A 25,368-nucleotide genomic window follows, 5' to 3' on the forward strand; every position below is an offset into this window, starting at 1 on the left:
TTGTTTTACCCAGTGGCCTGATTCGCTTCCCAGGCGTGACAAAAAGAGACATAAAAAGACTTCAAATAAACGGCTTATCGCGTTTTTAGAGCATGTCAACTGTGACGGTCAAACAGAGATGTTCTCAACGGCGACGTTGTCTTCCACCAGAGGCAGTCCTCCAGAAGCTTATCTCTCAGCTTACGGCTCACGTCTTCAATAGCGAGTAAGCGCGATACAGATTCTAGCCTTTTTAAACCGGACAGAGAGTATTTCCCGAGAGAGAATTTTACTATTTATTTTGTGACCCTGTTTCTTTGGCGATGAGTTTTTATTGCTTTTTTCACGAAAAAAATGACCTTTGAATTTTCCTCAAGAAATGATCTTCTTTCCAGAAAAAATGAATAAGTCAATGTCTAGTAGACATTGTCTGGCAGTCACAATTCGAATTTTTTAGGTCAACAAAGGATTTTATTCTTCATTTTGATCGAAATTTCTAGAAAACAGGAAATGGAAAAGGACTAAGCCAGATAATCATTTTCTAAAGATAAATAAATTCTGAGTCATTTTAGGCTTTTTTTTGTCAAATTTATAGAGAGATTATTTTATCTTCGGATTAATAATTGATGTTTTTTATCTTTCAGAGGGTGGCAAATGGCATCGGTGACGAAGAATGCTGACAAATTCTACAAGTACCGTCGGCGTATTTTCGAATTGATTCGCAAAATCTACGACACCGGTTGCTACGACAAGACACTCGTCGACCTGATCATCGCCGACAAGAAGGCGGAGCAGACGACAGTGTACCACTTCGACCCGCGCCAAGACGTCCAGAGCCAGCTGGAGGAGATTCGAAAGAGGACCGAAAATAATGCGAAGAGTGCGAGCCCCGATTTCATGAGATATGAAATTTTCATTGACAAAGGTAATTTTCGAGCTCCGATCTTAAAAATTACTGCTTCTATGTTTTGAATGGGAAGTAACATAAGTATTTCAGAAGTAAAGAGCGCCCTTATCCTCGACAAAATGGCTCAAAAGACCTATAAAATCGACCTTCCCGAAGAATTCCAGGCTTGGCTCTAGAAATAAGAGACAGAATAAAAGTCTTCCGAGAAGACTCTACCCAGTTTTATATTCAGCAAAAATATTGAGCCTTTGAAAAGAAAAACCAGTCCCTAGAAGTCTCAGAAGACTCCGTCTACGTAACCCTTTAACCGACCCCCTATATTTCCCGTCAATTTTCTATGCGTTCCGCGTTTCTTTGCAACGCGATGAGTTCAAGAAAACAATCTTTCCACCGAACCTGGAAACCGCTACGGTTGCAGATCCTCGACCCTACTGGAAATACGTCCCTACAAAAAACTATCTGTTGCTCAGCTTACTTTTTAAGATATTATGACCCTTTTTCTTATTTTGCAGATCTTCTGACCCTTATATCAAGATCCATCGACCCTTATCTTAGTTACTGTACTTTCCAAAAGAACTATCTGTTATTTTCATTATGCAAAATTTCTAGCTCTTTCGTATCCGATGAATAAATAATCTACCAAATCATCTTTTTTTCTTATAATAAATGAAATAACTGAAATCATAGAAGACTCAATAAATAGCGCGCTAAGAACTTGATTTATGAGAATTTTTATAAAGACTCGTAAATGAAATTCACAACAGAAAATAATTCGGCTGTATGATGCCATTTATCAGAAATAAAAACTTGAAGAGGGCCAGTGAATACATCTCCCTGTCGTAAAGTCCATGACTTAATAATGTTTCCGTTGAAGAAGAAATTCTTTTGAAACTTTCCGGTTTCAACGTCAAACCGTTGTTCAATCTTAAAATTCAGGTAAATTTTAACTAATAACACGGTATAAATTTTTAACCTCGAGACACTGAAACTGCCCAAGCAAAGCGTCAATCATGAATTCGTGTATATGATTCTGAGGTCGATCTGAAACTGTTATCAGCATTTTTGTTTGCTGACCTTTCGGATTGAATACGGAGAAAAATCCATCTCCAAAATTTGTGAAATTGTTTGAAGTTTGCGTATGAATCTTTTTTAAAGAGTGGAATAAATTTTTCAAAAAACATATTTTTGGGTGATAATTATCCACTCCGGACATGAATGGCATTACCAAGGGGTTCTCCCGCTTCTGTCGGAAAATTTATTCCTACTGAAAGCCGGAACTCCTTTGCTGCAATTATCTCGGCTTCTTTTCGATGCTTTCTTGGTACCAAAGGATCCTTTCCGACAATTTCGACACAGTTATCAGGATTGAGACATTTCAGTGGGCACGGATCTGTTGGATCTTGAACTGTTGTAGTTGTCGTAGCGGGAGTAATTGAACTCGATGTCGATAGTTTTGTGGTGATCATGGCAGAATCCGTTGTTTTTCGTTTTGTTGTCGTGGTCGTGGTGCCTATTGACGCACTTATTGTTCTTATTGATGCAATATTGATGGTCGTTGTTGTTGGTTTGGCTGTTGATGATTGTATACTTTCAGTGGTTGGGGTTGTTTTATGGTCATCTATTGATGCAATTGTATTCTGAGTAGTCGTTGAGCTGGCAGTGGTAACTGTATAGTTGTCCGTCAGAGTTGAAGTGGTAGTTGTTGATGCATTTTCCGAATTTCCTGCCGTAGTCTTCGTTGAAATGAAGTTTGGTACAGTAGTATTCAATTTCGCTTCCTCATCTTTCGATACCACTTTATCTTCCTCAAAGACATCTCTTGAATGATAGAAAATCGGAGTGATAACAGCGCAAATTAGCAATCCAAAGGGAATTAGAAAAAGGAACGCTCTCATCGAACAAGGATGTTGTACTTGAGAATTTTCGAACTGACAGAGAACTGGCTTTTTTATGTGCGACTGTTTACATTTAGGAATAGTTATCATAGAAGTGTTGACGTTGATAACGTATCCTGGGGTGAAGGAAAAGAAGAATTTCTGAAATCAAACAGCCTTCAGATAATATTTGAATCGAAATGATGTGTATTTATTGAGTCAAAATTTGATTGCTAAATGCAAAATGAAATTGTAAATTTGAGGTTGAACAAAAATTATTTGTCGACCAAGTGAAGAATGGTTTTAATCCGAAATAAATAATTTCACTGAAAGACTCTTTCATTTTGAGCTTCGTAATCCGCTCTTTGTGAGTTTGAAAAGAGCCCTTACTTCCTCCGCTTCTCCTCCAGAAACAGTGTGACGTTTTCGGAGTGGCGACTTTTGTGTGTGATGCATGACCAAGTCCAAATATTAAAAATCTGAGATGGCACGAGACCTCACCTTAGCCAAATAAAACGGAGAGAAAGGCAAAAATTGTTCGATTAAAAATTGCAGCTGCAAGAAAAAACTCTTTGCTGATAAGAGGAAAACAAAGAAGGGGGAGAAATGGGCGAATGTGTATAAAATTCTTCAAAAGAAAACCTATCGATGGTATTTTTTTATTTGAAAATTTATTTTTCTCTCTTTTTTCAATAAATTTTGCTAGAAAACTTCAAATTTTTTTTTCAGAAGAGACCGATGATTTCGACCACATCCGCCACGAGCTACCAGGTCTTCCCTCCGCTGCGCCGTCTCGCAGATTAACTCGTCGCAAAACTGCCAAATCGACAAGAACCTCCAAGATCAACCGAACCGATCGCCTCACAAGTATCTTCAGAAAAACACCGATCGACAATGAACAAAGACCTAGTGGCCGCTGGTCACAGGTAAGACCAATTTATCAATTGGTCTCTTGATTGTCGATTCTAGATTTCTAACCGACCTTCGTATCTTTCCACCGCCGAACTGGACGATAACCTCTCAGACGATTTTATATCTTCAACACTTTCCAATTGTAAACCTGGACTGCGAGATTCTCAAGCTCAACAATTATTTGAATAGACAGCATTTTTATTATTTGTGTATAGTTTAATAAATTATCGTCAAAAAGAAAGCATGCAATCAATCTTCATTCCATTTTGATGCGTCAATTTTCGTCCGAAGTTTGCGGCATGTCAAATGCAAGTTCCTCTGAAAAAAAAAGTTATTTTTGGTGATGATGAGAGCCTGATGAGATCCACGCGTTTTTTCTAAGTGCACTTGACATACCGTCAGTTTCATTAGTAACACTGCTGCATGCTGTCCCGAACTCGCTTGTCGATTGGCTGACTTTTTCCTCTCTAGAATCGAATTGAAGAAGAGTAGATATTGAACGATAACCTAGGAAACATAAGTGAAGCAAGTCGACGGACATGGATTTTCGGGCTCTTTTCGAGAGTCGGAATCATTTTTCTCAGCGCTGGTTTTGGCGCTAACATCTTCCCTTTGCTCCTATTCGAGCAAGTACTCGCCCTAGAAAACGACCGTTTATCAGTCAACTCCGCCACTGGTGGATCGGAGAATTGCCGTGCTCCCCGGCGCTTTTCATATTTTTGCCGAGCTGAAATATCTTCAGAGGGCGGTCGCTGGAAATTCGAGTTGAGCTGGTTTTTCAAAAGCTCAATTTGCTCTTGTTGTTGCTTGATCATGTGCAGCATGTCGGGCGCTTGAGGGCTCTGGTGTCTTAGTTGTGGGGTGACTGGCGGATGATCTTAAATTTAAGAAATGGTGTTAAGGGTTTTGCGGTTTTATGAAATAATTAGGGGTTAAATGAACAAAGGTTGAAACTCCGTGTCATAACTTTGGTTTTTCAAGAAATCTATTGATAAAAAAGCAACTTACTTTGCGGAGCTGGAGACTGCTGAGCCGGCATTTGATATGGAATATTCGCCAAGTATCCAGGATTGATATTCACCTGGTGCGTCTATCAAGCGATAAAATAAGCTCTCAAAATAAGGACTCTCCTTGAACCTCAAACTTCGAGGTCCACGCTTATCTCAACGCTCGCCTGTGGTGGCCCATTAAAAAGCGGATAGCTTCCGAGCGAGAAGCCAGCAAGACTCATCAGCTGATTCTGATAAATTTTCGCCCGCAAATCTTGCATCTGTGCCTTCATTTCCGCCTTCTGCCTTCTCAAAAGCGACAATTTCGGTTTCCCTGAATCCGCCGTTATTGATCTCCCCCAATCTCAAAATATTTAGAGTACCATGTCTGGATCGACTTCCGTTCCTTCCTGGATATTGAGTCTCGCTTGCCAGGAAGAGGCCGCTTTCGGACTCGCTTTCTTCCTCCGAGCTATAATTTTTGAAAATCATCAACAACCGCTTATTGAACGGAACCTTTGCAGATTTGCGGCGTTTACGGAAGAGGCGGCGTTCAAAGATGGATGGCTGAGGATTTCGCTCAGGAGCTCGTCGCACTCCGAATTCATCATTGTATCATTTGATTCTTTCTACAGCTTCATAGGCTCAGGGCATAATTCCGGACCGAGATAAAAATAATTTGAATAACGCTCCAATCGGCGGAATTTACTTTTCCTTCCCCTTACGTAGCACACTAGAAAGATTAGATAGTAAATGCTCAGGTTCTCATGAGATTCGCAATTCTTCAAAAGTAAGACTCGTGAGCAGACAGTCGTTATCTTTGTTGGGGTTTGCGTTACTTTTCCATGCGGCGAGTTTTGTATAATACCACGTTGGGTTATGTTTTGGGGAGCAGGGGATTAGCTTTTCAAATGCATAATTGTCAATTCTGCAAAGAGAAAAGGAGTATTTTCTCCAAGGTCAAGGTTAAAGGTGGGAGACAAGTTTTCTAAGGAGGAAGAAAGGGAAAGGGGGAGGGAATGAAGCTCGTTCCTAATCGAGTCCTACTAGTCGTTTTCGCCCTCCTCCCATCACCAAGATTCTGGGCTTGGTGATTACCGGCTAGATTCGCGATAGAAGGCATCGTTCTAGCAGTTGACATAAAACTATCAGATCGATGACGGGAAGGGCCAGGCTGAGCATCAATTATCTGAACAAATGGCTTCGAGGATGTTATGAGAGAAAATTAATTCAAGACTCGAATCCCTTCCGGAGTGCTGGAAGAATTTTTCGGAGAGTTCTTTAGGTTTTAAGGGGGTCTTTTCTTAGAAAACAATTTAGAAATCCAAAAGTGTTTTTAAAAAACAAAATTAAAAAAAATAAAGAAAATTAAAAATGTTGATCAAAAGTCGAAAAATCAAATTTTTCGTGAGTTGTCACGAAAAATGCGTTTTTTTTTTTGACAAGAAAAAATATGATGATTTTTTCTTAAATAAAACGTATCTGCAAAGTGCAAAAAGCTGCATTCAGCATGCTTCATGCAACTTTACAAAGTATCAACGTTTTCTTCTTTGTAAGAAGTGCACCTTTACATATGGTGGCTTTCTACAAAAGTGGCGCCGCAAGTTGGATAATGCTACATTCCGTAGTGTTTAAAGTGTAAGTTACGAGTGCCTCAAAACCGTATCTTGAGGAGCTCCATGTATGAGTTTGACTTTGTTGGCGCTTTTTCGAAAGGATGTTTATTGAGGTTGCACTTGAATATGCCAAACAAAACGGTTCAAATCTGACAAAAAATAGCTTCCAGCTAAAGAATTTCAAATCGCGTGGAAAAAGAAAGAATGACCTAACATCATCAAAGCTAGTTTTAAAATCGCCCACTTGTCAAAAAATGCGGGCTCATTTACATTAACATCATCCCCTCTTCCTGGCGCTGGAGCTTCGTTTTGAACTTGAGCTGCCTCTTCCTCCTGTATTGCTTGGCTTTCGCTTGGTTGATCCACCTCATTTCTAAAAAAGATGATCGAGGCCTGTTGTCTTATCTCGATTTGCGGCTCCTGCTGAGGCGGATTTTTGTACCTGATTGAGGAACGAGATGTCGATGTTTTTACTTTTGACTTTCTTGACTTCGAGTCGCGGTTTTTCGAGTCCAGAGTTTCTTCTGGCGTTTTATCCTGTTCAGACGTTTAGTAAAAAAAATAGAAGAGGGTTGGTCAAGGAGATTAATGGAGAGAGCTCCTATCATGTTTTTATGTAATCCGTGGTAGCGTAATTTTGAAGACGGGTGTATACGTGTCCTCAGGAAGTGAACATTGCTAACCCGATTTTTTACTACTAGGGTTCACAGACAATAAACTTTACTGAAAATTTCTTCTTTGCAAAACGTTTTCCTTGCCAGCATTTTTCATTTGTATAACTCGTTTTCCCTCGTTTCGCTCATAATGAAGCTGTAATTTCAGCCTCGCATTTTGTTCCTTAGCTCCTCGAGCAAGACTCTGCAAGTAGTAAATAACCAGGATCATGACGCAAACCGCTGGGATCATGATCGAGGGTGAGATTACAAGATCGAGAATCTTTCTAACCAGGACTCGCGGGAAGCTCTTAGCTCAACTTGCTCAACCTAAGCAACATTATTGAGAGCTACTGGGGCCTGATTCGCTGTGGAATGTCGTTTTGGTAAAAGTCGATTATGATGTGGTGCACTTTTTCTGCCCCGCCAAAGGGGCCACAATGGCTAAAAAATGGACTTAAGGGTGTCAACATCGATTTTTCAAGAGGCATTTAGAAGATAGTCCCTCCATCGATGTTGACACCCTTAATTTTGTCAAACTAATTTCAGGCAGTCTACTGTAACGGGGCAACCTTTTTGACACTGTTGATATATTTTGATTACCTGGGGGTCAAATTAAAAATGACATAAAAGATCGGCACAATCGCAACAAACAGCATAATCATCAACAAGACCAGGTAGAAATTATTTGACCTGAAAACAAGCAGTCCAAATCCCGAAAATATCACGATTTCGTTAATTTTACCTGGACGCTCGGAAAACGCGCTCCATCGGTACATTACACGTGAGGACGGCCCAAGATCGAACGTAGAAAATTATCGTCAACTTGAAGACGTTGATGAGCGGCAGTAGCGGGCAGAAAAACGCGCCGATCCAAATTACAGCTGGGGAATTTTTTTAATCGACGGAAGGAGGAAGAAAGTTTACCTGGTTTTTGGGTTAGAATGTCTGCTAGGCTAGAAAGCTGGCTTTCGAGACATGAGATAGTAAAAACTACTGAAAAGACACGCCCTTAAGATAGACCCTTATCAACGAAGCGCATGTAGCTTCAACGTTTATACAAGGCAATTCAAGTGCCTAATCAGCACTTGTACAAACTTTTTGAACCCATTCTTGATTGTTGCAGAGAGCCAGAACATTTTCCGCAATTTTAAATTCACCATACCCAAGCCAGCCGGCTTCCATGTCCCAAGAACAGCAGTCCCAATTCATTGTTCGAACAAAAAGGGCGCGGAAGAAGTCGATGACGAGAATGGCAGCGATAGTGACGATTAGGTCGATAATGGTCAACTTCAAGAGGTCAAAAACTTTGTTGGCATTTTTTGCGATTTTTCGAGCCATTTTGTAATTGAAAATCGACTAATTTGACCTTCACTTGAGCATTTCCTGTCCAATCTGCGTCTCCCAGCATCCATTATTAGCATTGACGATCGGATAAAAACCATACAACATGGAAGCAGCGGAAGCTTAAAACTGGTCACTATGTCATGATTGTCAATCACTTAGACATCAAATTCGCTGAGAAAAAAACTCTAAAGAGCGATTCAAGTCGTGACCTTGTCAATGTACAAAAGCAGCAGCCGACCGAGCTGAATTCGCAGCGCAGTCCGCGGGTGGTACTTTTCCATCAACGAGACAAACTCGAATAGAGACGGGGCAATCATGGTAATGGCCGTGATCACGAGTGAGAGCTCGTTTTGCTGGAACCAATTCGTCTTTGTGTTTTGTTGTTTCGGGGATTTGGTCGGATCGTCGTGGTTGTCTTATTATGAGGTTTTTGTCGTATCTTCTAATGATAGCGTTGATTTGCTAACCATCAGTTTTAGGTTCAGGTTCAGCACTTATTTTAAACAAGCTAGAAAAACATCTACTCAAGAGCATTTTTGAATACAAAAAGGGTCTCCTGCGGAGATATTGTTTATTTGAAGACCCGTTTTTGGAGAGTTGGACATAAGAGAACATGATTTTGAAAATAAAAAAATGCGTTAAAATTTGATAAAATAAATGAAGAATCTACGAGATGATTAATGAAACATGAAAATTCTCAACAAAATGAAACTGGATCTTTCTCTTTTTATTCGCTAAATTGAAGAGTATGGTTTTTCTCTCATTATTATTGAATTATTATTGAATTATTTTTAATTAATGATTTAATTTTTTTTATAAAATTATAAAAAACCATTCCGGAGAGAGAAAGAGTCGACGCCATCGTCCTCCAAACAATCAGCGCAATCGACCCAGCAATAATCGCCAAAACCAGAATATTCGCCAAAATTCGCATCGCTAAAAATTCGATCAGCAAAATTATCATTTTTTCAACTTGGCCGTCCTTAGAAAAATAATGGCAGCTGATGGATGGGCGGAGGTTCTAAAGCTAGAATCATGATATTTTGACGTAAAACGGATTCCAATGTCATGTAAGCAGCGATTGATCGCATAAAAATGAATAGAAACAAACCAAAAAAATGATTCGGTCAATACCTTTTAGAGGTTTTTTTGACAGGAACTATACTTTAAATTTCTAATCAGATATTCTTGGTTTTTGATAATGGGGTAAGGTTTCTGCTTTAGTTAAAAAGAAAGATCTTTGGCAAAAACCACGTTGCGTAAAAATTTAAAATGAAATGTAATTTTATGTTTTTACGGAGCATTAGAGTTTATGAACTAAAAAAGCGTTACCTTACGATCCTTCAATCAGGAAGTGAGATAACGCTCGTGTATACTTGAGGCCATTTTATTTCAATTTAAATTCCGGGTGAATTCAAAGCACGTCATAACACTAGAATGCACTTAAAATCCAAGAGCGCTGATTTCAGGAAATAGGTTATTCTTTCGGTGACTTACCAAGGAGTATTCGCTTTTCTTTTGTGCTCAGTTCATTTTCTTTTTCCTGAAATGAATAGTGATAGTTACTTCTACTTTGTGTAATGACCATATTTAATATTTTGATTCGACCATAGGATTTAAAAACGAAATCCGAAGAATCCAGCCTTTTAAGATTTTATGGTGTTTGACTATTTTTATCGTTATGAAAAAAATTCTGTAAATAATCATGTTAACGAACAGAAATTTAAAACCATAATCATTTCAATCGTAGAATTTAACTTTTGTTTTTTTTCAAAGGAGATAATTGATTTAACTATAAAATTTAATTATTAAATTTAGTAATTTAACGTTCTTTACTTGAATGATTGCCTCGATTATATAGAAAGAAGAATTGCCATTTCTTTCTAACCTGATCATCCACAATCGACTCCCGAACTACGGTCGCGATTGAGGCAACTTTGTTATCAGCGGTTTCCGGATTAGCTATGAATGGAATTTCCTGATTGCCTCAAACCTCGACTTGGTCTCGAAGAACAAACTCTACTTCTGAGAAAATCCCTTGACGATCATGTAGTCCCAAGCAGTAAAAATTTTCCAGCTGAAATCGTAGTCATCGTCACCGCCAGTCGAACCAGCGAGTCGGGAATTTCGAGTCATTTCCTTGAGCAAAACAAAAAAGCTGAAAATGTTCTTTTTCGCTGAAAATGGGGATGATAAAACTCATGGAACTTAAAGTCCTCCATCGGAGCTTAATTGATTAATTTATCAATTTTCAGCGCGCTTATCAGTCCTCCAACAGTGCAAAGAAGATAAGCCAGCGGGATGCGATAGCCTTTAGAATCCATATCGCTAGAAAATTACTATGGTTCGCGTAAAATGGAGGGATTAAACTTATGGGTGAATTTCGCCATACTTCGGTAGGTTTGATTTGTATAAAAGCCATAAAAGAGGTACGAATATTTCAGCTTTCTTTTGGTTCACCAGATTTATTATATTATATTATATTATATTATATTATATTATATTATATTATATTATATTATATTATATTATATTATATTATATTATATTATATTATATTATATTATATTATATTATATTATATTATATTATATTATATTATATTATATTATACAGTAAGCACCCAAAATTTGGTACATTTTTGCAAAAATTCAAAACAAAAAAATTTATCGAGGAAATTTTCATAGACCCTAAAATATCCTTTTTTTAAGAAACATTTTTTATCAAATTTGTCTTATGAATTATTATTTCCGTAATGAACAAACCCTCTAGCCCGCTGATAAAGGCTTTCTTCCCTCCATAAGGAAAAGCCTCGATAAACCAGGAACCCAAGCGTTTATCATTCTCAACTGTGCATAATCACTGTTTTCTAAATTGTTCAGAGGCGCCTAATAATAATCTCCGTTGAATCGTCAGCTTCAAAAATAGCTCAATTCTGAGCAGTTTGCTAGAACGTGGCTTAAAAATATTTTAAACCGACGTGCATAAATAACGATTGAGCAGATTCCGGGGTTAATCCTGTCAGCGTGTTTTAAATCTTATCTCTTGTGTTAACAAAATCATCGTTAAAGAGATAGATCGAAAGGATGATACTAATCTTTAATGAACCAAATCCTGTCCGGAAAAGCCCCAAACCATTCCAAGATCCCAGGCTCGGTCGACAAAGTCTTCTGGCTCGTTTGCAGACATGCTTTTATACTGTAACTCTGTTTGCGAAGCACCAATCAGGAGCTTTGTTCAGAATGTCTAACGAATTTTTTCCAGCTATTTATGAAAATTGGCAATCTACATTTTTCTTTTCAAAAAAGCAAAAATCTTTTTTAGAAAAATGACTTTTTCTTGCGCTATAATATAAGTCCGTATATTTGCGGTTTTCACCCAACAGCTTTGTTTAGCGCTACAACAGAGTTTAAGTCATTTCTCGTCTCAAAAATGACCCGCTACACGTTTCCTAAAGAAAAAAATACGCGCCTGCTAATGTTTTGCTCACAAAACATGGCCCACCCTTAACTTAAGGAGCCTTGTTGCGTTGTGAATAAACATGGTTCTAATTCGGAATTCCTTCCTCTGGGACGGTAACGAAGGAGATGGTTAAAACACTTATGCAGACGTTGATGTAGCAAAGCCACCGGAGGAGCCTAAAATTTATCTCTTTATAGAAGTTAGAAAATAAGGATGTCTCTCGTTTATTTTTTTAATCGAGAATTACGTTTTGAAAATCCAAAATTAACATGATGACACCCTTATTTGAGCAAGAAGATCGCCTTTTTTCGGGCTTAAGGGTGTCTACAACGATTTCGCCAAAATTTTGACATCGGTTGGGATCCCCTTATTCTCAGAACAGAACCGCAGTTGAAACTGTATCCACTCATCTCAACCGTCCACTTTGACGTTCTGAGAGAGCAGATTATCCTCTTCGTAAATGTAACTTTTGCGAAAAAGTGTCACATGACAAATAAAGGGCAAGAGTTCGCGCTTTGTGTCATATTTGAGGCGGATCTTGGTTTCAATGAGGCACGTTATCTAACGCTAATTTGATACGGTTAACATTCGATTTTCTAAAGATAACTCACTTTACGCGCGGTATAACAAAAAACATCAAACGAGAAACCCAACTTTCCGAGTTTATGGCAATCAAGCTTACGTGAAAAACGAAGTAACGGAGGAGCCAAAATAACTCTCGACTCGTTTGATTCGGCTATCCCACGGGACCAGCGAGGTCAAGAAGTTGTCATAAGATCGCTTCATATTCTGAACGCTTCTTTTGATCGCCTCCCATTGCTGCCCTCTCTTTGACAATTTTCCCTCAAATTTGAGTAGAACCGCCCGTTTTTCTTGAAGAACTTGGAGCTTCTTCGTCATCGGCCAAGGTCTGAAAAGGTCCAATTTTTAAATTAAAACGCGGCCGAACCTGGAGCGCAACGATTTCAACATTTCCTGGCATTCTTCAATTTTCTCGATCGTCACCTCCTCGGAATCTTCTTCTTGATCCGCCCGAGGATTTACCGTAAACGCTTAAATTGCTGCTTTGGTGATCAATACACGATATTTGATTTTAGGCTGTAGAAATCCAGAAAACGTATTTTCGAATTTTAACAAAGTGACACCCTTAATATAAAGAATCCTTCAAAAGGGCTGGATTCCTCTGGTAAATGGATTTTCTCGACCCTAATTTGGATCTGTGCCCCTTATTTCATGCCACTAAAAGGAGGAGGAATAAGGGTATCACTTTATTATTTTGGAAATATTCTCGAGGATCTCGGAGAATCCCTAATTTGCGAAATTTTACTCTTAGAATTATGAGCAATTCTCCAAAATCCTCGAGAATTATCACCAAAATAATAAAGTGATACCCTTATTCCTCCTTTTTTGACGCATAAGATTCTTGTGGTCTTTATTATTTCATTTCCTCAAAATACACATCGAACTATTAAGGACATTTCGGCCCCATGTTTTTAATAATTTATGAGTTTTTTAGGTTTTCTTACCAAGAAGTTGTTCAATTTCCGAAAAGGCATTTCCCAGGCTCGCCGCTCTGGCACGTTTGAGATTTTTCTTCCTCGCCTCTTTTTCTCGCTTTTTCTGCCGCCTGAAACCACACGCTAAAGTCATCAAAACCGAGATACAGTCAAACCATGCCAAAACATTTTTGATAAAATGAGGTTTAAAAGTGTTTTAAAAATGCGTCTCCGATAGGTGCTTTTTTAGAGCGCTGGTGTTTTTTCGCGGCCTAGATAATCATGTTTCAGCTTTTCTAAAGAAATATTCAATTTGATTTTTAAATGAGCTTTTTTGAAATCCCCTTTTCGGGTAAAATTAAGGTTAGACGAACGGTTGTAGCTCAGAGCCTTCGCTTTCTCCTGAAAAAAAATTAAGGGTTTCCCTCAACTAAAAACCCGAAAAATCTTGCTCTTAGGAACCTGACCTTTAACGGCCTATATATCCTTAAATTTTTGATCGAGAGATTATCATAAAGAAAATGATTGTAGTCAAGGGTTGGTTCAAAAAGTTTAAATTGAAATTAAGGGTGTATCAAAGATAGTTTCAGAGAAAAAATTGCTCCTAGGAGGCCCATTTTCGCAATTCTTTATGGGGGGGGGGTCCTAAAAAAACCAATTTTATTTAGATTACGTGAGATGAGCATTTTCTTTGTCCGTCGATTTCCTCCTGCCGGTTTTTTCCTCATCCTTCAAAGGCGCCGTTGCCTTTTTCGAGAGAACTTTTTTCTCTGCCCCAGCCATGAGAAAAAACGGCTAACTAAATTCGACGTTGATCTCGTTTTGAGAGAACGGGCGCAGAAACACGAATTTTCAATCGAATTCGCCAAGTTGATGAGCTCCTCGAGATGCGATTGTGGTGTTTTCACTTTGCGGCTTTTGCTTATTAATTTGTTATTCTATCAATGATAGACTATCATGGTCGTCAGAAAATGAATTTGATAGAACTTCAACTTAACGCCAACGATGACTTGAGGAATTCGAGTAACTTTTTGAAAAAACCTTGTTTCAGCTAATTTTGGTTGGCGATCCCCTTATCTGTTTAATTAACTTGTTGATTTAGGCAGCCAAATTTCAAAGATACCATCTTGTCCATCTGCTCCATAAGGAGTTATTAGCTCCACGTCGTCTCAAAGTGCAAAGGTTATCACCAGCGCATGCAACTTTTTTTTCTAGCGCGGAGTCTTTCTAGGTGGCGAGTTTGAGGTGGAGCGCAAAATTACGCGGCGGCGCACACCAGCGCCAGGTACGATAAACGCACCGTCGATTGCAGCAGGAAAGTTCATTCACTCGCTTTTACGATTTGAAATAAAATGGTAAAAAGAGATTTTGTTAAATTACTTCTCCCGGCTGTTGTGGCTGCGGAAGTTGACTTTTTTGCTCCTGATACGAGAGGATACAAAGAACTTGCAGATGCTGTCGTAAGTACTTGGGAAAATGTCGTTTTGAGAAATACATTTTTCCATCCTAAAATTGACATATCGTGCCGAATCCTTACTTTTTATCTAAGTCTTTTTTTATTTATATTTTTTGTATAATAATTTTTCTTTCAATAAAAATAATTTTACCCCATTGAGAAAGTACCCTCTAAACCTCACCTGAGAGCATCAAAATCTAAGCCCCAGTTGTTGCCTGCATCATTAAGGTCCTTCATGAGGATTCTTTTTTGTTCAGAAAATGATCAAATAAACTCACCTGCTTAATTCCATTCTCTTAGGTTGGTTGTGAAGAGGGGCAAGGATCAATTACTCGAGCTGATACAGATGGCCTCGCTGAATACATCAGTGGTCACAAGAATCTCAGTAGAAAACCATACCTGATTCTCTTGAATAACAAGGATCAGCCAGACTGGTACAACTCCGATCTCACCAAAAAGAAGGGCAAGAAGCCGAAGAAAGCACCAGCTGTTTGCGCCAAAACCGCTGAAGTCTGCGAAGGAACAGGAGAACTTAAGGACAGCTACGAACGATACAAATTCTATCCAGCACCGCCGACAGAAGAATTCGAATCATCGAAAAACTACACTGCCGCTCGAGAAAGTTGTCAAGAACTCGGAGACAGCTGGGATCTCATGATAATCAATACGAAACGAGAGTGGGAATTCCTCAAAGAAGTGATGGACGATTCTTGCTGGGCCCATGAAGCCTGGTGGGTCGGATTTAAAGAGTACGGCACAGTTTCTCCAGGTGTTCGAGGATCACTCGAAACCGTCTTTGGCAAGACCCCAGAGTGGGAGCCGAAGTGGGAGACAGATGAGCCAAATGACGCGCAAGGAGCAGAAGAATGCATCAGATACAGACTTGGAGACTTCAACGACGCTCCATGCTCAAAGTACTGGTCGGGCGTCAAGCGCGATCGAATCGGAATGGGATACATTTGTGAACAACACAACTATATCGAGGATTGCGAACCAGTTTCGGTCGAAGCTGCAGCAATCGAAAACTACTCGATCCACGAACCAGCCACTCCCGCTGAGGGTAAAAACTGGGCCGACGCCCGAGCTTTTTGCCAGGCAAAGGGAGCCAATTGGGACCTGTTTGTGCCAAACACTGAGGCCGAATTCGACCTTCTAGTCCAAGCAACCCAGTGCTCATGGAGTCGATTCTGGCTTGGCGCTACTTACACCGCTAATACAGATGAAGTCGCCGTCGACGATGGAGAGTATTTTGCAGTTGATGGATCCGCCGCTGAGCAGATTTTCCGCCGATGGGACACTCACACCAACTGGGAGTCCCCAGATCCAAACAACAAGCCTGGCGTCACTGAATGCATCAGAATGCGAGGAAACTTGATGAACGACCAAAACTGCGAAACTTCCGGAAAAGACATCGGACACGGTTGGATTTGCGAGAAAACTATTCCTGAAGACCCTTGCGAACCAACGATGGGCCTTGTTGGTGATCGATATGCTATTCTCAACTCTCTTGGCGATGCAAGAAACAAGCGAGTTGCATGTTCCTCAATCGGTGATGGATGGACTGAGTTCGACGGAGAATCTGATTACGTAACTGCTCTCCTCGCCGCAAACGGATACGCTGATTCCACTCCTGCTGCGGTTTGTGAACGAGCCGTTCCATGCGCTAACGATGATGGTGCTAGCTTCAACGTCGTCGATGATAAGGACTTGAAAGTCGTCGGACTCGGTAACTACAACAAAGCCTCTGCGGCAGCTGTTTGTGAGAGCTACGGACAAGGATGGAGCTTGGCCATCATCAATGATGAGAAAGAATCAAGATCAATCAACAAGAAACTTGGCGGTTGCTACAGCTATTGGACCGGCATGACTCATAGTGGAGAGACGCTCTATGATGAAGTCAGCTCCATGATCGGTAACTTTTTGCTGGCAATTTCAGTTTTTAATTTTGTTCAGGTTTTGCACCTTGGGCACCTATCAACACTCAGAAAATCTGCGGAAACGCATGCGTTACCATGCGAGGTGGAGAATACTACTCTGCCGACTGCGATGTTGAGGTTGAATCTGCTGTCATTTGTGAATACACCCCAATTCCTGAGCCAAAAGAAAGTGAAGATTGCCTCCCATGCAAGGTAATTGAGCATTTTTTTTCACGCACTCATTCTTTCTCCAGCACAACTCCTTGATTCTCCCATGGAATACGCTACCAAGCGGATGTGCGAAGCCAAAATCATGCGCCGAAAGCGCTCGACTTCAAATCGTTGATCAGTGGAAGGAAAGGGCCTGATTTACAAAAGAAATTTTAAAAAATTTTCATTTCGAAATTTCGGTAAAAATTAAGTGTTATAAAATGACAGCCCGAAAAAGATTGGTAATGGCAAGAGTCGACCTGTCCGATACGGATTCGTCGGTCTTATCAAGGTCCCACAAGCTGTTATTGATAGCAAAACTTCCTTCTCCGTGCTTATCCGATTCTCTGATCGGGTCAACCACGGTCACTTCCAGCTCTGGAACATGAACTTCTGGAACTTCTACAACGGCGGATATGAAATTCTCATCCACAGGTAAGATAATACTTCTCAGAACACAGCTTTACCGAATTTAGTAAACACTGGAATACCGATCTTCACGACAAATACTCTGTCGCCTTCGTCGCCGAAGGATTGAATGTCAACGACCTTCCCGAACTCGTCTTCTGGACTGGTCATCAAAGAAAACACCAATGCTTCCAGCCCTCTATGCACATCACCAGAACAGGCCAACAAGCTCAGCTCATTGAAGGCAACTTCGAAAACCGAGAACTCGATGAGGACTCTCTCGTTTCCCGAATCCGATTCAACAAGAAAAAGAAGAGCATCAACTACAAGGGAAAACCGAGAAATTAAAATTGAAAATTTTGATTTCATTTTTACGAAATTTGCCAAAAAGTTTGTAAAAATCCTGTTTATAGTTTCGTCCTAAAGTTCATGAATCATGTTTCTAGCTGTACATAGTATACATATAAACTCAAAATCATCGAAACCCCTCTGTTAAGTTCAAATGAATGTACAATCAAACCAACCAGTCAAAAAGAGGCACGATCTGAGCCCTCGAGGATGAATATTGCTTCTCATGAGCGCCATAAGAAAAAACTAACGTTAAAATCTACCGTGGCCAAGACTTAAAAACGAGAATTCTAGAGAAAAAACGATGAAAATATTTCTGCCGACTCTAGTCGCTGGAGAGATTGAATTTTTGAGCAGATGCTCTGGAGAGCTGAAAAATAGCTACGGTCGCTACAAATTCTTCTCGAAAGCGAAAAATTTCGAACAAGCAAAAGAAAAATGCATGAGTCTAGGGGAGGGCTGGAACTTGATGATCATCAACACGAAACGAGAGCTAACGTATCTCAAAGAAGTTCTGGTCGATTCTTGCTGGGAAAATAAAGCATTCTTGTTGGGATGGAAAGAGTTTGACACGATTGCTCCTGGGTCACGTGGGCGACTTGAAACGGTCTTCGGAAAGGAGCCAGAATGGGAGCCGAAATGGGATCGTGGTGAGCCGAATGAAGAAGGCCAGGAATGTGTGATTTATGAAAGTGGAAAATTTCATGATTCTTTTTGCGCTGAAAATTATGCTTTTGCCTGCGAGCAGCATAATTTCATCGAGTTTTGCGAGCCTGAAGCTATTGATCCTTCGGATTTTGAAAACTATTCAATCTACGCGCCAGAAAATCTTGAAGACGGGAGAAACTGGAACGATGCCCGAGATTACTGCATTTCAAAAGGAGCTGGCTGGGATCTGGCTGTGCCGAACTCAGAAGAAGAGTTCGATCTTCTTGTCAAGGGAACGAATTGCTCAAACAAGCGATTTTGGCTTGGCGCGAAATATACCGCGAATACGGATGAAATTGCAGTCGATGATGGAGTCTATGAAGCAGTAGATGGATCGACCGAAAAAGAGATTTTTAGAAGATGGGATACTCACACCAATTGGCTTTCCTCGCCGCCGCATAATAGACCTGGGGAAACAGAATGTCTCAGAATGCGGGGTAATTTGATGAACACCAAAGATTGCGAGACCGATGGAAACAAGCTTCCTCATGGCTGGATTTGTGAAAGAAACTAACTTCATTTACCTAATCTTCTTTTTTATTAATTCGTCCTTAAAAAACCAATAAACGGCTGAAAATAGCGATCGACATTTATTCAATGGAAAAGTACAAAGAGAACTTTGAAGCATGTTATAGATAATTTTACCACCAACAAATATTGAACGATTTATATCGTTGTTTTTGCCTCTTGAAAATCGAATTTTTTGCTTCAAGATCATTTTCGTGGTCATTTGCTTTAGTTTTCTCGTAAGCGCGGTAAAGTAAATTATTTACAAAGCGACTTTGTCCAAAATAATCTGGTTTGAGGGAGGCGACGACATGGAAGAGGACTGAAAATTTCATTTTGATGAATGAATATGATATCGAGCCATTTATATGAAGCGAATTTTAATATATTCAATGAGAAGAATCATTGATTTATAGAATCATCGAGCCATTGCTAATGAAAATTTCGAAATTAAAATAATCAGCCTTGTACTTATACGGCTATCTTTTAATATTGGCGTCATATCTGAGGATGCTAAGAAAAAATCCTGCATAAATTTTCCTCGATAAGTGCTAATTCTAATTTTAGTAGAAAAATGACAGTAAATATTTCGAAAGTAAAATTTTTCTCCTGAGAAAGCCCCTGAAGCAATCAATTCAATCCTTTCGGCTCCTCATCAAGCTTTCCAAAATAACTCAACAGAAGACGTTTCTGCGCTAGAATGAGTCTCACGGACTCTTTGCGCGTCATAAATCAAGCTTCGAAGTAGATCCATCGCACAGGAAGAGAATCTCTGCAGGAGACAGATCCCTCTTTTTGTTTCAAATGCTTCTTTCCAAAATATATGGATGAAGAAAGACTGAAAAGACTTAGAGCAGTGAGTATTCAGAGCTATTGCGAGAGACATCACTGGGATAGAAGACTAACAGGAATTTGGTTTTGAAACGACGCTGTTTTCAAAGCGAAAAGAACAAAAAATCAGCAAGAAACCATCAACTAAGCCACTGGAAATTTAAAAGCCGAGTACGAAAGGAATCTTCTCACCATTCCGAGCGTTTTTCACGACCCGTTTGTAAGGCCTTCTATTTGTTGGCTCCTTACGAGGTATCACTCAATTTGCATTAAAACCTTGATCCCAGATTTCTAGCGTTTGTTTCCTGATTTCTATCTGTGCTTTGTTTTCCAGCCTGCAACTTTGGTCTCCAAACGAGACAAGAAAGATCGTCATTTCTTTTGAAAGAGATGATGACTCGACAAAGAAGAACATCTGGCTGTATCCTTATCTTATCGCTCTGCCAATAGGACTCGGGTCTTTTCTAGCAAATACAATGTAAAGAAAAATACGAAAAGACCCATGGAAAAGTCTCGCTTGGAGTCTTTCTTTTCAGCATCATAATCTTCATCCGGGCGCTGAAGATGAGATCCTTTATTCAAGGCAAAATCCAGTACTACAATGCAATGATCAAAGTTGGCGAAGAATATCGTCCGTTTGGAGAAGAGATGAATCTCAAAATTTAACCTAAAAAAACAAATAAAATTTCACGACACTTATAAATTTAGCCAAAGTCCTTGTCACTTCTTACAAGCCATAAAATAGTCAAAAAAAAAGCTTGAGAAAGGTGAATTTTATTAACTTCCGCGCGTAAAAGATTTGACGGCGTGGGGACCGGGACATGAACTTGGGGATTAAACTAAGCAGCTCTCGCTTTTTTTCAATCACAAAAGAAGCTGAATCAAGTGGGAGAAGTTTCTCCTCGACTTTCTTTCTTTGTCCATTTTCAGAGCTTTTAGGAGAGAATTATGGAGAAAGATTGGTAAGCGAAATCATTTTTAAACAATGAAAAATGAGTTTACAGAATATAACGCTACGAGACATCCGAGTCGACTCATTTTACGCTTCAATAATTCTCTGAGAGTTTCGCATATTATTATCATCATTCATAATTTCGCGCTCTCAGACTTACAATTAAAAAACTACTTTACCAAGTCGAGAAATATTCGGCTTTGAGACAGGTGGAAGAACATAAAACCTCGTTTTTCAGAAAATCCGCCGCCAAGATCGATTACCCGTCTTTTCTTTCTTTGAAGGACTTTGACGACAGCCTGGAGCAAAATCGATCTCAGAATTTTTCAAAATACTGGAAGATATAAAAAAAAATAAATACGAAAAAGAGAAGAGAATATCAGTAAAAAGATGAGCAATTTGAAGTATTCAATCGACGATTTGAAATCTCAACTAGGTAAGCTCTAGAATCAAACACTCATAATGTCTATTTTATAAGATTCTGGGATGGTAGACATCAAAAATTACCTCTTTGGAGTTCTAATTTGCTGCTCCCTCATTACGGGTAGAAAAAGATTCCCCAAAACCATCAAAAAGAATGTTTTAGTAACCTTATTTCTCTCAGCAGCCTTTCAAGTCTACAGAACCCGAGCAAATAGAAAACGACGGAGAAGATATCGAGAACTGCGAAAAGCCTATTCGAAGCGTGAAAATTCAATTTGTACAGAACTTGGACACAATTAAAGATAACTTCTACGATTTTATTCACAATGATTTGTCAGTTGTCAAGAATTAAGAATTATTTTTTCATTTCAAGCTTCGTAATCGCCTGAAGATGAACTTCGTCCGGGCCATCGGCCAGGCGTAGAGCTCGCGCCCAAGTCATCATTCCAGAGAATGGGAGGTCGTGATTCATTCCTGCGGCTCCGTGAGCTTGAATGGCATGATCGATCACAGTTTGCGCGACGTTTGGAGCGATGACTTTGATCATCGCAATTTCCTGAAAATTTTGTTCCTGCCCCATTATTCAAAATCCTTGTTTTACCTTTGCCGCAACTTTAGCTCCAACAGTGTCCATCTTATGCGCTGCCAAAAGAGTCATAAGCCGGGCTTGGTCAGTTTGAACTCTGCTCATGCCAACTCGCTCCTTCCAAACTCCCTGCTCGGACAGCGGCTTGCCAAAGGCCACACGACTCTTTAGCCGTTCTTTCATCAAGTCAATTGATCGCTCGCAATGTCCAATAAGTCGCATACAATGGTGAATTCTACCGGGCCCAAGACGACCTGGAAATTGTTCAAATCTTATTTCTGAAAATATCTCACCTTGAGCGATCATAAATCCAGCTCCTTCGCCAACAAGAAGGTTCTCTGCTGGAACCCTGACGTTGTCGAAGTTCAGCTCTGCATGTCCCCCTGGAGCATCGTAGTGACCATAAGTTGTCAGCGGTCGAACGATTTCAAGACCAGGAGAATCCATTGGCACAAGAATCATGCTTTGTTGAACATGCCTGAAAATTTAAGAAAATGTTCATTTTGATGCATCATTTACCGTTTTGCATTGAAGTCCGTTTTGCCCATGAAAATGCACAGCTTGCAATGTGGATGCAAAGCCATCGTTGTCCACCATTTTCTTCCATTCAAGACATATTCATCGCCAGCCTTTACGATGCTGCTTTCAATATTCGTCGCATCAGAAGATGCCACTGCTGGCTCTGTCATTCCAAAACAGCTGCGAATCTCACCATTGAGAAGAGGCTCGAGCCATTTTTCCTTGTGTTCTTCTTCTCCGTATTTGATAAGGACTTCCATGTTCCCTGTGTCAGGAGGAGAGCAATTGAAAGGTTCTGAACCAAAAAGGGTTCGCCCCATTTCTTCTGCCATAAAAGCATATTCGAGATTTGTCAATCCCTTGCCATATCGCATGTCTTCGTCGATATTGAAAGGAATGAACAAATTCCAGAGACCAGCAGCTTTGGCCTTTGATTTGAGCTCTTCCATGATTGTTGGTTGAGTCCATCTGAGTTTGTCGTCGAATTCTTGAGCGCCAAGCTCGTGTTCTTTCGGTAGAATTTCTTCGTGGACGAACTCGCGGACATCGTTGTACACTCGCTTGGCGAATGGTCGGAGCTCGTCTGGACTGGTTATCAGACGTTCGCTAGATCTACGAAGCTCTTCTTGGACGGTGGTTTTGTTTTCAATTGATCGATCCATAAAATGCGTTCCCATTCCAGAGATGAGGTGAACCAGCGGACCGAAAGTCATTCCTAGCTCTTTATTGCTCGCGTTTCCCTGCAGAGCTCGTTTGTAAACACCTTAAGGAAAACCAATGTGAAGGACATTTAAGGAAACTCAAACCTTGACAGATAGCGGCCAATCGGAAGAAACAAAAAGCCAGATAGTAATCAAGGTCAAAATCAACCTTCAGCCCTCGAACTTTTTTGTAATAATCGACAATTTCATCCACCGTTGGAATCATCTCTTCCTCCAAATCAAGATCTGAAACGCCAGAAAGACCCTGCCCTGTTGATGGAAGATGATGTTGCATGCACATGTAGGCCAAATCAGCCAGCGGGTCCCCAAGGGTAGAGAGCTCCCAATCAAGAACACCGATGACACGATTTTCGGAAGGATGAAAGATGCAGTTGTCCATTCGGAAATCGCCGTGCACGACGGAAAGTGGAAGTTGTTGTCGAGGGACATTTTCACCCAGCCATTCGGCTAGGTTCTCCATTGATTCGATTTCCTCGGTTTCCGCTGCACGATATTGTTTAGTCCATGTCTTCACTGTTCTGGCAAGATAACCCTTATCTTTCCCGTACCCCTTCAGTCCGATTTCTAGAGGATTTACGTCATGAACAGCTGCTAGTGCTTCGATAACAGCCTTGTAGCAATCTTTTCGCTGTTCTTTTGGAACTTCGGCCAAACCAGCGTCCTTGAACAATCGACCTTTCGAGAAATCCATGATGTAGAACGGAGTTCCGAGAATCGATTCATCTTCAACGAGACATCGCATAGTCGGTACAGGAACACCTGCTTTCCCCAATGCGCTCATGACTTTGTATTCTCGCTCGACAGCGTGTGCCCCCTTCAAAAGCTTTCCTAGGGAACAGAAATGGTAAATGAAATCAAAGAAGATTTACCAGGAGGTTTCTTCCTCAAAACAAGCTCTTCGCCTGCGTATTTGATGTAATACGTCGGGTTCGATTGACCATGATCAAATTGCCGAAGAATTAGCTCATCCGCTTCAAGATCAAGCTTTTCTTTCAAAAGTTGTCTCAACTTTGCTTCATCGAGTTCCAATCCAGGTCGAAGCGGAGTCGTTGTTGATGGCCAGCCAACCAGGTCTCGCCCAATTATTTCTGACAGCTCATGAATTGCTTTTTGCGGCTTTCCAGTTTCTACCTTTATCGTCTGGATACCCAATGCTTTCGCTACTTTGAGGTTCTTACCAATATCGTCGAGAAAGACGAGATCTTCAGGTGCCATTTCCATTTCAGAAATTATCTTTTCGTAAATATCCCTGTTGGGTTTTCGGGTCCCGAGCTTGGCAGATTCGACAACGACGTCAAAAAGGTCCTCTTTCATGATGAAACTCCGACCATCGTCGTTTTTCCAGTTGTTTGTCAAGATACCGATTTTGTAATCCAAGCTTTTCAAGGTCTGAATAGCTTCAATCGCATCAGGAATCGGTTCAGAAATCTTCGACTCCAAGAACTCCACAAAGCCCGTAACATCTACCTTCTGCCCGGTAAATTCGGAAAGTTCCTTCCCAAAAGCAGCTTCGAATTCTTTCGGGAGAAGTTCTCCTCTTTCGAAGGCGCTGAAAGCAGATTCATCGCCATTTTTGATGAGACATTTGACGATGGTGTTCTTCTTCAAATTGATCTTCTTTTCGAAATCTTTGATGATCGGAGTTGGGGATGGAATAACGACGCCTCCGAGGTCGAAAACGACGCCCTAGAAAGTTCATTTTCAAAGCAATTTAATGTAGAAATTATTCATGAACAAAATCAGCCCAAGAATAGCCCAATAAATTCAGCACTAACCTTGGTAGCAGCCCTTAGCCCCGACGCCCAAAAGTGGCTTCTCGCCGCCCTCAACATTTTCTCTTTCCTGGCGGTGCTAAGTTTTTCAGGACTTGGAAAATATTTGCATCGAACTTTCGTCTCCTGGAAAATTCTGCAAAAGAATGAAAGCTATCCAATCTTTAAATTTGGCGCAATTTTCGAATTATAGACTGAGAGAAAAGTAAATTTACATAACACACCTCTATTTTTTTCTCAATTTGTCAAATTTATTATATAAGTTCTGAAAAGATTTCTTCGATGAAGAATTTTTCCAATAACAAAATAAAAAAAATAGAAAGAAATAAATAAAATCAAGTCTTCCAGCAAATTGTTTTCCAGCAAAATAAGCTCCTCCAGCGCGCAGCGGAGGACATTCTCACGCTTCGAATAATTTTCCGCCCACAGGCTGACTCACCGCTCTCCACCTCCTGACGCGAAAAGCGCGCTTTCCGAGACAAAATTGACAAAAATTTGAAAACATTGATTCGCTCTGAGATTTCGAGACGAATAAAAAATAAGAGACTAATCGGACGAAAATAGAGTAAAGAAAATGAGCGACGAGGAAAGTGGTTAAAAATCTCATAAATTTGGAAATTTATATTTTATGCTATAATTTTGTGTTGAGTAGTAAAATTTGAATAAGATGGTTAACTTGTAAAGCGGCTGCGTGGCTTTTAATTCCAGATAATCATGATTTATTGGTATCAAAAATACTGTGGCCCACTGTAATGACCTCTGGTCGACCCTAGAT

The 25,368-nt window shown here is 40.1% G+C and overlaps 6 protein-coding genes and 2 long non-coding RNA genes across 8 annotated transcripts; 5 read left to right on the forward strand and 3 right to left on the reverse strand.

The window, feature by feature from the left end:
* Nucleotides 1-48: 48 nt before the first annotated feature.
* LOC145702715 (uncharacterized) lies at nt 49-1,533 on the forward strand. The gene is made up of 4 exons (XM_081779977.1): nt 49-205; nt 624-904; nt 977-1,050; nt 1,143-1,533. Exons 1-4 carry the CDS (start codon nt 93-95, stop codon nt 1,191-1,193), a joined length of 519 nt encoding a protein of 172 aa, XP_081636103.1. The 5' UTR covers nt 49-92; the 3' UTR covers nt 1,194-1,533.
* Nucleotides 1,534-1,618: 85 nt separating this feature from the next.
* On the reverse strand, nt 1,619-3,216 carry LOC145701091 (uncharacterized). Its single transcript, XM_081778318.1, has 4 exons — nt 3,151-3,216; nt 2,098-2,922; nt 1,860-2,030; nt 1,619-1,810 (listed from the first exon to the last, which is right to left on the reverse strand). The coding sequence occupies exons 1-4, from the start codon at nt 3,214-3,216 to the stop codon at nt 1,619-1,621; spliced, it is 1,254 nt and encodes a 417-aa protein (XP_081634444.1).
* A 46-nt stretch (nt 3,217-3,262) lies between these two features.
* LOC145704126 (uncharacterized) lies at nt 3,263-3,876 on the forward strand. Its single transcript, XM_081781564.1, has 3 exons — nt 3,263-3,411; nt 3,490-3,686; nt 3,730-3,876. The coding sequence occupies exons 1-3, from the start codon at nt 3,375-3,377 to the stop codon at nt 3,859-3,861; spliced, it is 366 nt and encodes a 121-aa protein (XP_081637690.1). The 5' UTR covers nt 3,263-3,374; the 3' UTR covers nt 3,862-3,876.
* Nucleotides 3,877-5,649: 1,773 nt separating this feature from the next.
* LOC145701092 (transmembrane channel-like protein 3) lies at nt 5,650-13,963 on the reverse strand. Its single transcript, XM_081778321.1, is given in 18 exon segments — nt 5,650-5,850; nt 6,548-6,650; nt 6,720-6,814; nt 7,025-7,217; nt 7,291-7,374; nt 7,534-7,623; nt 7,676-7,814; nt 8,025-8,229; nt 8,314-8,403; nt 8,487-8,651; nt 9,113-9,213; nt 9,775-9,820; nt 10,166-10,255; nt 10,321-10,454; nt 11,827-11,915; nt 12,422-12,649; nt 12,689-12,791; nt 13,909-13,963. Coding segments are annotated over 18 exon segments (2,211 nt in total).
* Nucleotides 13,964-14,538: 575 nt separating this feature from the next.
* On the forward strand, nt 14,539-17,709 carry LOC145702962 (uncharacterized). The gene is made up of 6 exons (XM_081780262.1): nt 14,539-14,695; nt 14,992-16,603; nt 16,645-16,820; nt 16,862-16,960; nt 17,053-17,252; nt 17,294-17,709. Exons 1-6 carry the CDS (start codon nt 14,588-14,590, stop codon nt 17,571-17,573), a joined length of 2,475 nt encoding a protein of 824 aa, XP_081636388.1. The 5' UTR covers nt 14,539-14,587; the 3' UTR covers nt 17,574-17,709.
* A 1,580-nt stretch (nt 17,710-19,289) lies between these two features.
* LOC145702963 (uncharacterized) lies at nt 19,290-20,322 on the forward strand. The gene is made up of 2 exons (XR_014134345.1): nt 19,290-19,871; nt 19,915-20,322. It is a non-coding gene; the product is annotated as an uncharacterized LOC145702963 (long non-coding RNA).
* Nucleotides 20,323-20,533: 211 nt separating this feature from the next.
* On the forward strand, nt 20,534-21,307 carry LOC145703083 (uncharacterized). The gene is made up of 3 exons (XR_014134350.1): nt 20,534-21,007; nt 21,050-21,115; nt 21,158-21,307. It is a non-coding gene; the product is annotated as an uncharacterized LOC145703083 (long non-coding RNA).
* Nucleotides 21,291-24,714, reverse strand: LOC145703082 (acyl-CoA dehydrogenase family member 10-like). The gene is made up of 7 exons (XM_081780394.1): nt 24,597-24,714; nt 23,691-24,507; nt 22,906-23,649; nt 22,100-22,862; nt 21,874-22,058; nt 21,596-21,834; nt 21,291-21,550 (listed from the first exon to the last, which is right to left on the reverse strand). Exons 1-7 carry the CDS (start codon nt 24,651-24,653, stop codon nt 21,350-21,352), a joined length of 3,006 nt encoding a protein of 1,001 aa, XP_081636520.1. The 5' UTR covers nt 24,654-24,714; the 3' UTR covers nt 21,291-21,349.
* Nucleotides 24,715-25,368: the final 654 nt, after the last annotated feature.

Source organism: Oikopleura dioica, chromosome PAR (genome assembly GCF_907165135.1).
Source record: "Oikopleura dioica chromosome PAR, OKI2018_I68_1.0, whole genome shotgun sequence".
Classification (NCBI taxonomy): domain Eukaryota; kingdom Metazoa; phylum Chordata; class Appendicularia; order Copelata; family Oikopleuridae; genus Oikopleura; species Oikopleura dioica.

What these genes read in the sequence shown, in the direction of transcription:
- LOC145702715 (XM_081779977.1), top strand. Translation starts at nt 93, where the DNA reads ATGTCAACTGTGACGGTCAAACAGAGATGTTCTCAACGGCGACGTTGT. An exon ending in GCTCACGTCTTCAATAGCGA is followed by an intron (nt 206 to 623) that starts GTAAGCGCGATA and finishes TTTATCTTTCAG; the next exon opens with AGGGTGGCAAATGGCATCGG. An exon ending in TGAAATTTTCATTGACAAAG is followed by an intron (nt 905 to 976) that starts GTAATTTTCGAG and finishes TAAGTATTTCAG; the next exon opens with AAGTAAAGAGCGCCCTTATC.
- LOC145701091 (XM_081778318.1), bottom strand. Translation starts at nt 3,216, where the DNA reads ATGCATCACACACAAAAGTCGCCACTCCGAAAACGTCACACTGTTTCT. An exon ending in CCCTTGGTAATGCCATTCAT is followed by an intron (nt 2,031 to 2,097) that starts GTCCGGAGTGGA and finishes TCTTTAAAAAAG; the next exon opens with ATTCATACGCAAACTTCAAA. An exon ending in GGCAGTTTCAGTGTCTCGAG is followed by an intron (nt 1,811 to 1,859) that starts GTTAAAAATTTA and finishes CTGAATTTTAAG; the next exon opens with ATTGAACAACGGTTTGACGT.
- LOC145704126 (XM_081781564.1), top strand. Translation starts at nt 3,375, where the DNA reads ATGTGTATAAAATTCTTCAAAAGAAAACCTATCGATG. An exon ending in CAAAAGAAAACCTATCGATG is followed by an intron (nt 3,412 to 3,489) that starts GTATTTTTTTAT and finishes TTTTTTTTTCAG; the next exon opens with AAGAGACCGATGATTTCGAC. An exon ending in CTAGTGGCCGCTGGTCACAG is followed by an intron (nt 3,687 to 3,729) that starts GTAAGACCAATT and finishes TGTCGATTCTAG; the next exon opens with ATTTCTAACCGACCTTCGTA.
- LOC145702962 (XM_081780262.1), top strand. Translation starts at nt 14,588, where the DNA reads ATGGTAAAAAGAGATTTTGTTAAATTACTTCTCCCGGCTGTTGTGGCT. An exon ending in AAGAACTTGCAGATGCTGTC is followed by an intron (nt 14,696 to 14,991) that starts GTAAGTACTTGG and finishes CCATTCTCTTAG; the next exon opens with GTTGGTTGTGAAGAGGGGCA. An exon ending in TATGAAATTCTCATCCACAG is followed by an intron (nt 17,253 to 17,293) that starts GTAAGATAATAC and finishes TACCGAATTTAG; the next exon opens with TAAACACTGGAATACCGATC.
- LOC145703082 (XM_081780394.1), bottom strand. Translation starts at nt 24,653, where the DNA reads ATGTTGAGGGCGGCGAGAAGCCACTTTTGGGCGTCGGGGCTAAGGGCT. An exon ending in TTTGAGGAAGAAACCTCCTG is followed by an intron (nt 23,650 to 23,690) that starts GTAAATCTTCTT and finishes TCTGTTCCCTAG; the next exon opens with GAAAGCTTTTGAAGGGGGCA. An exon ending in ATTGGCCGCTATCTGTCAAG is followed by an intron (nt 22,863 to 22,905) that starts GTTTGAGTTTCC and finishes GTTTTCCTTAAG; the next exon opens with GTGTTTACAAACGAGCTCTG.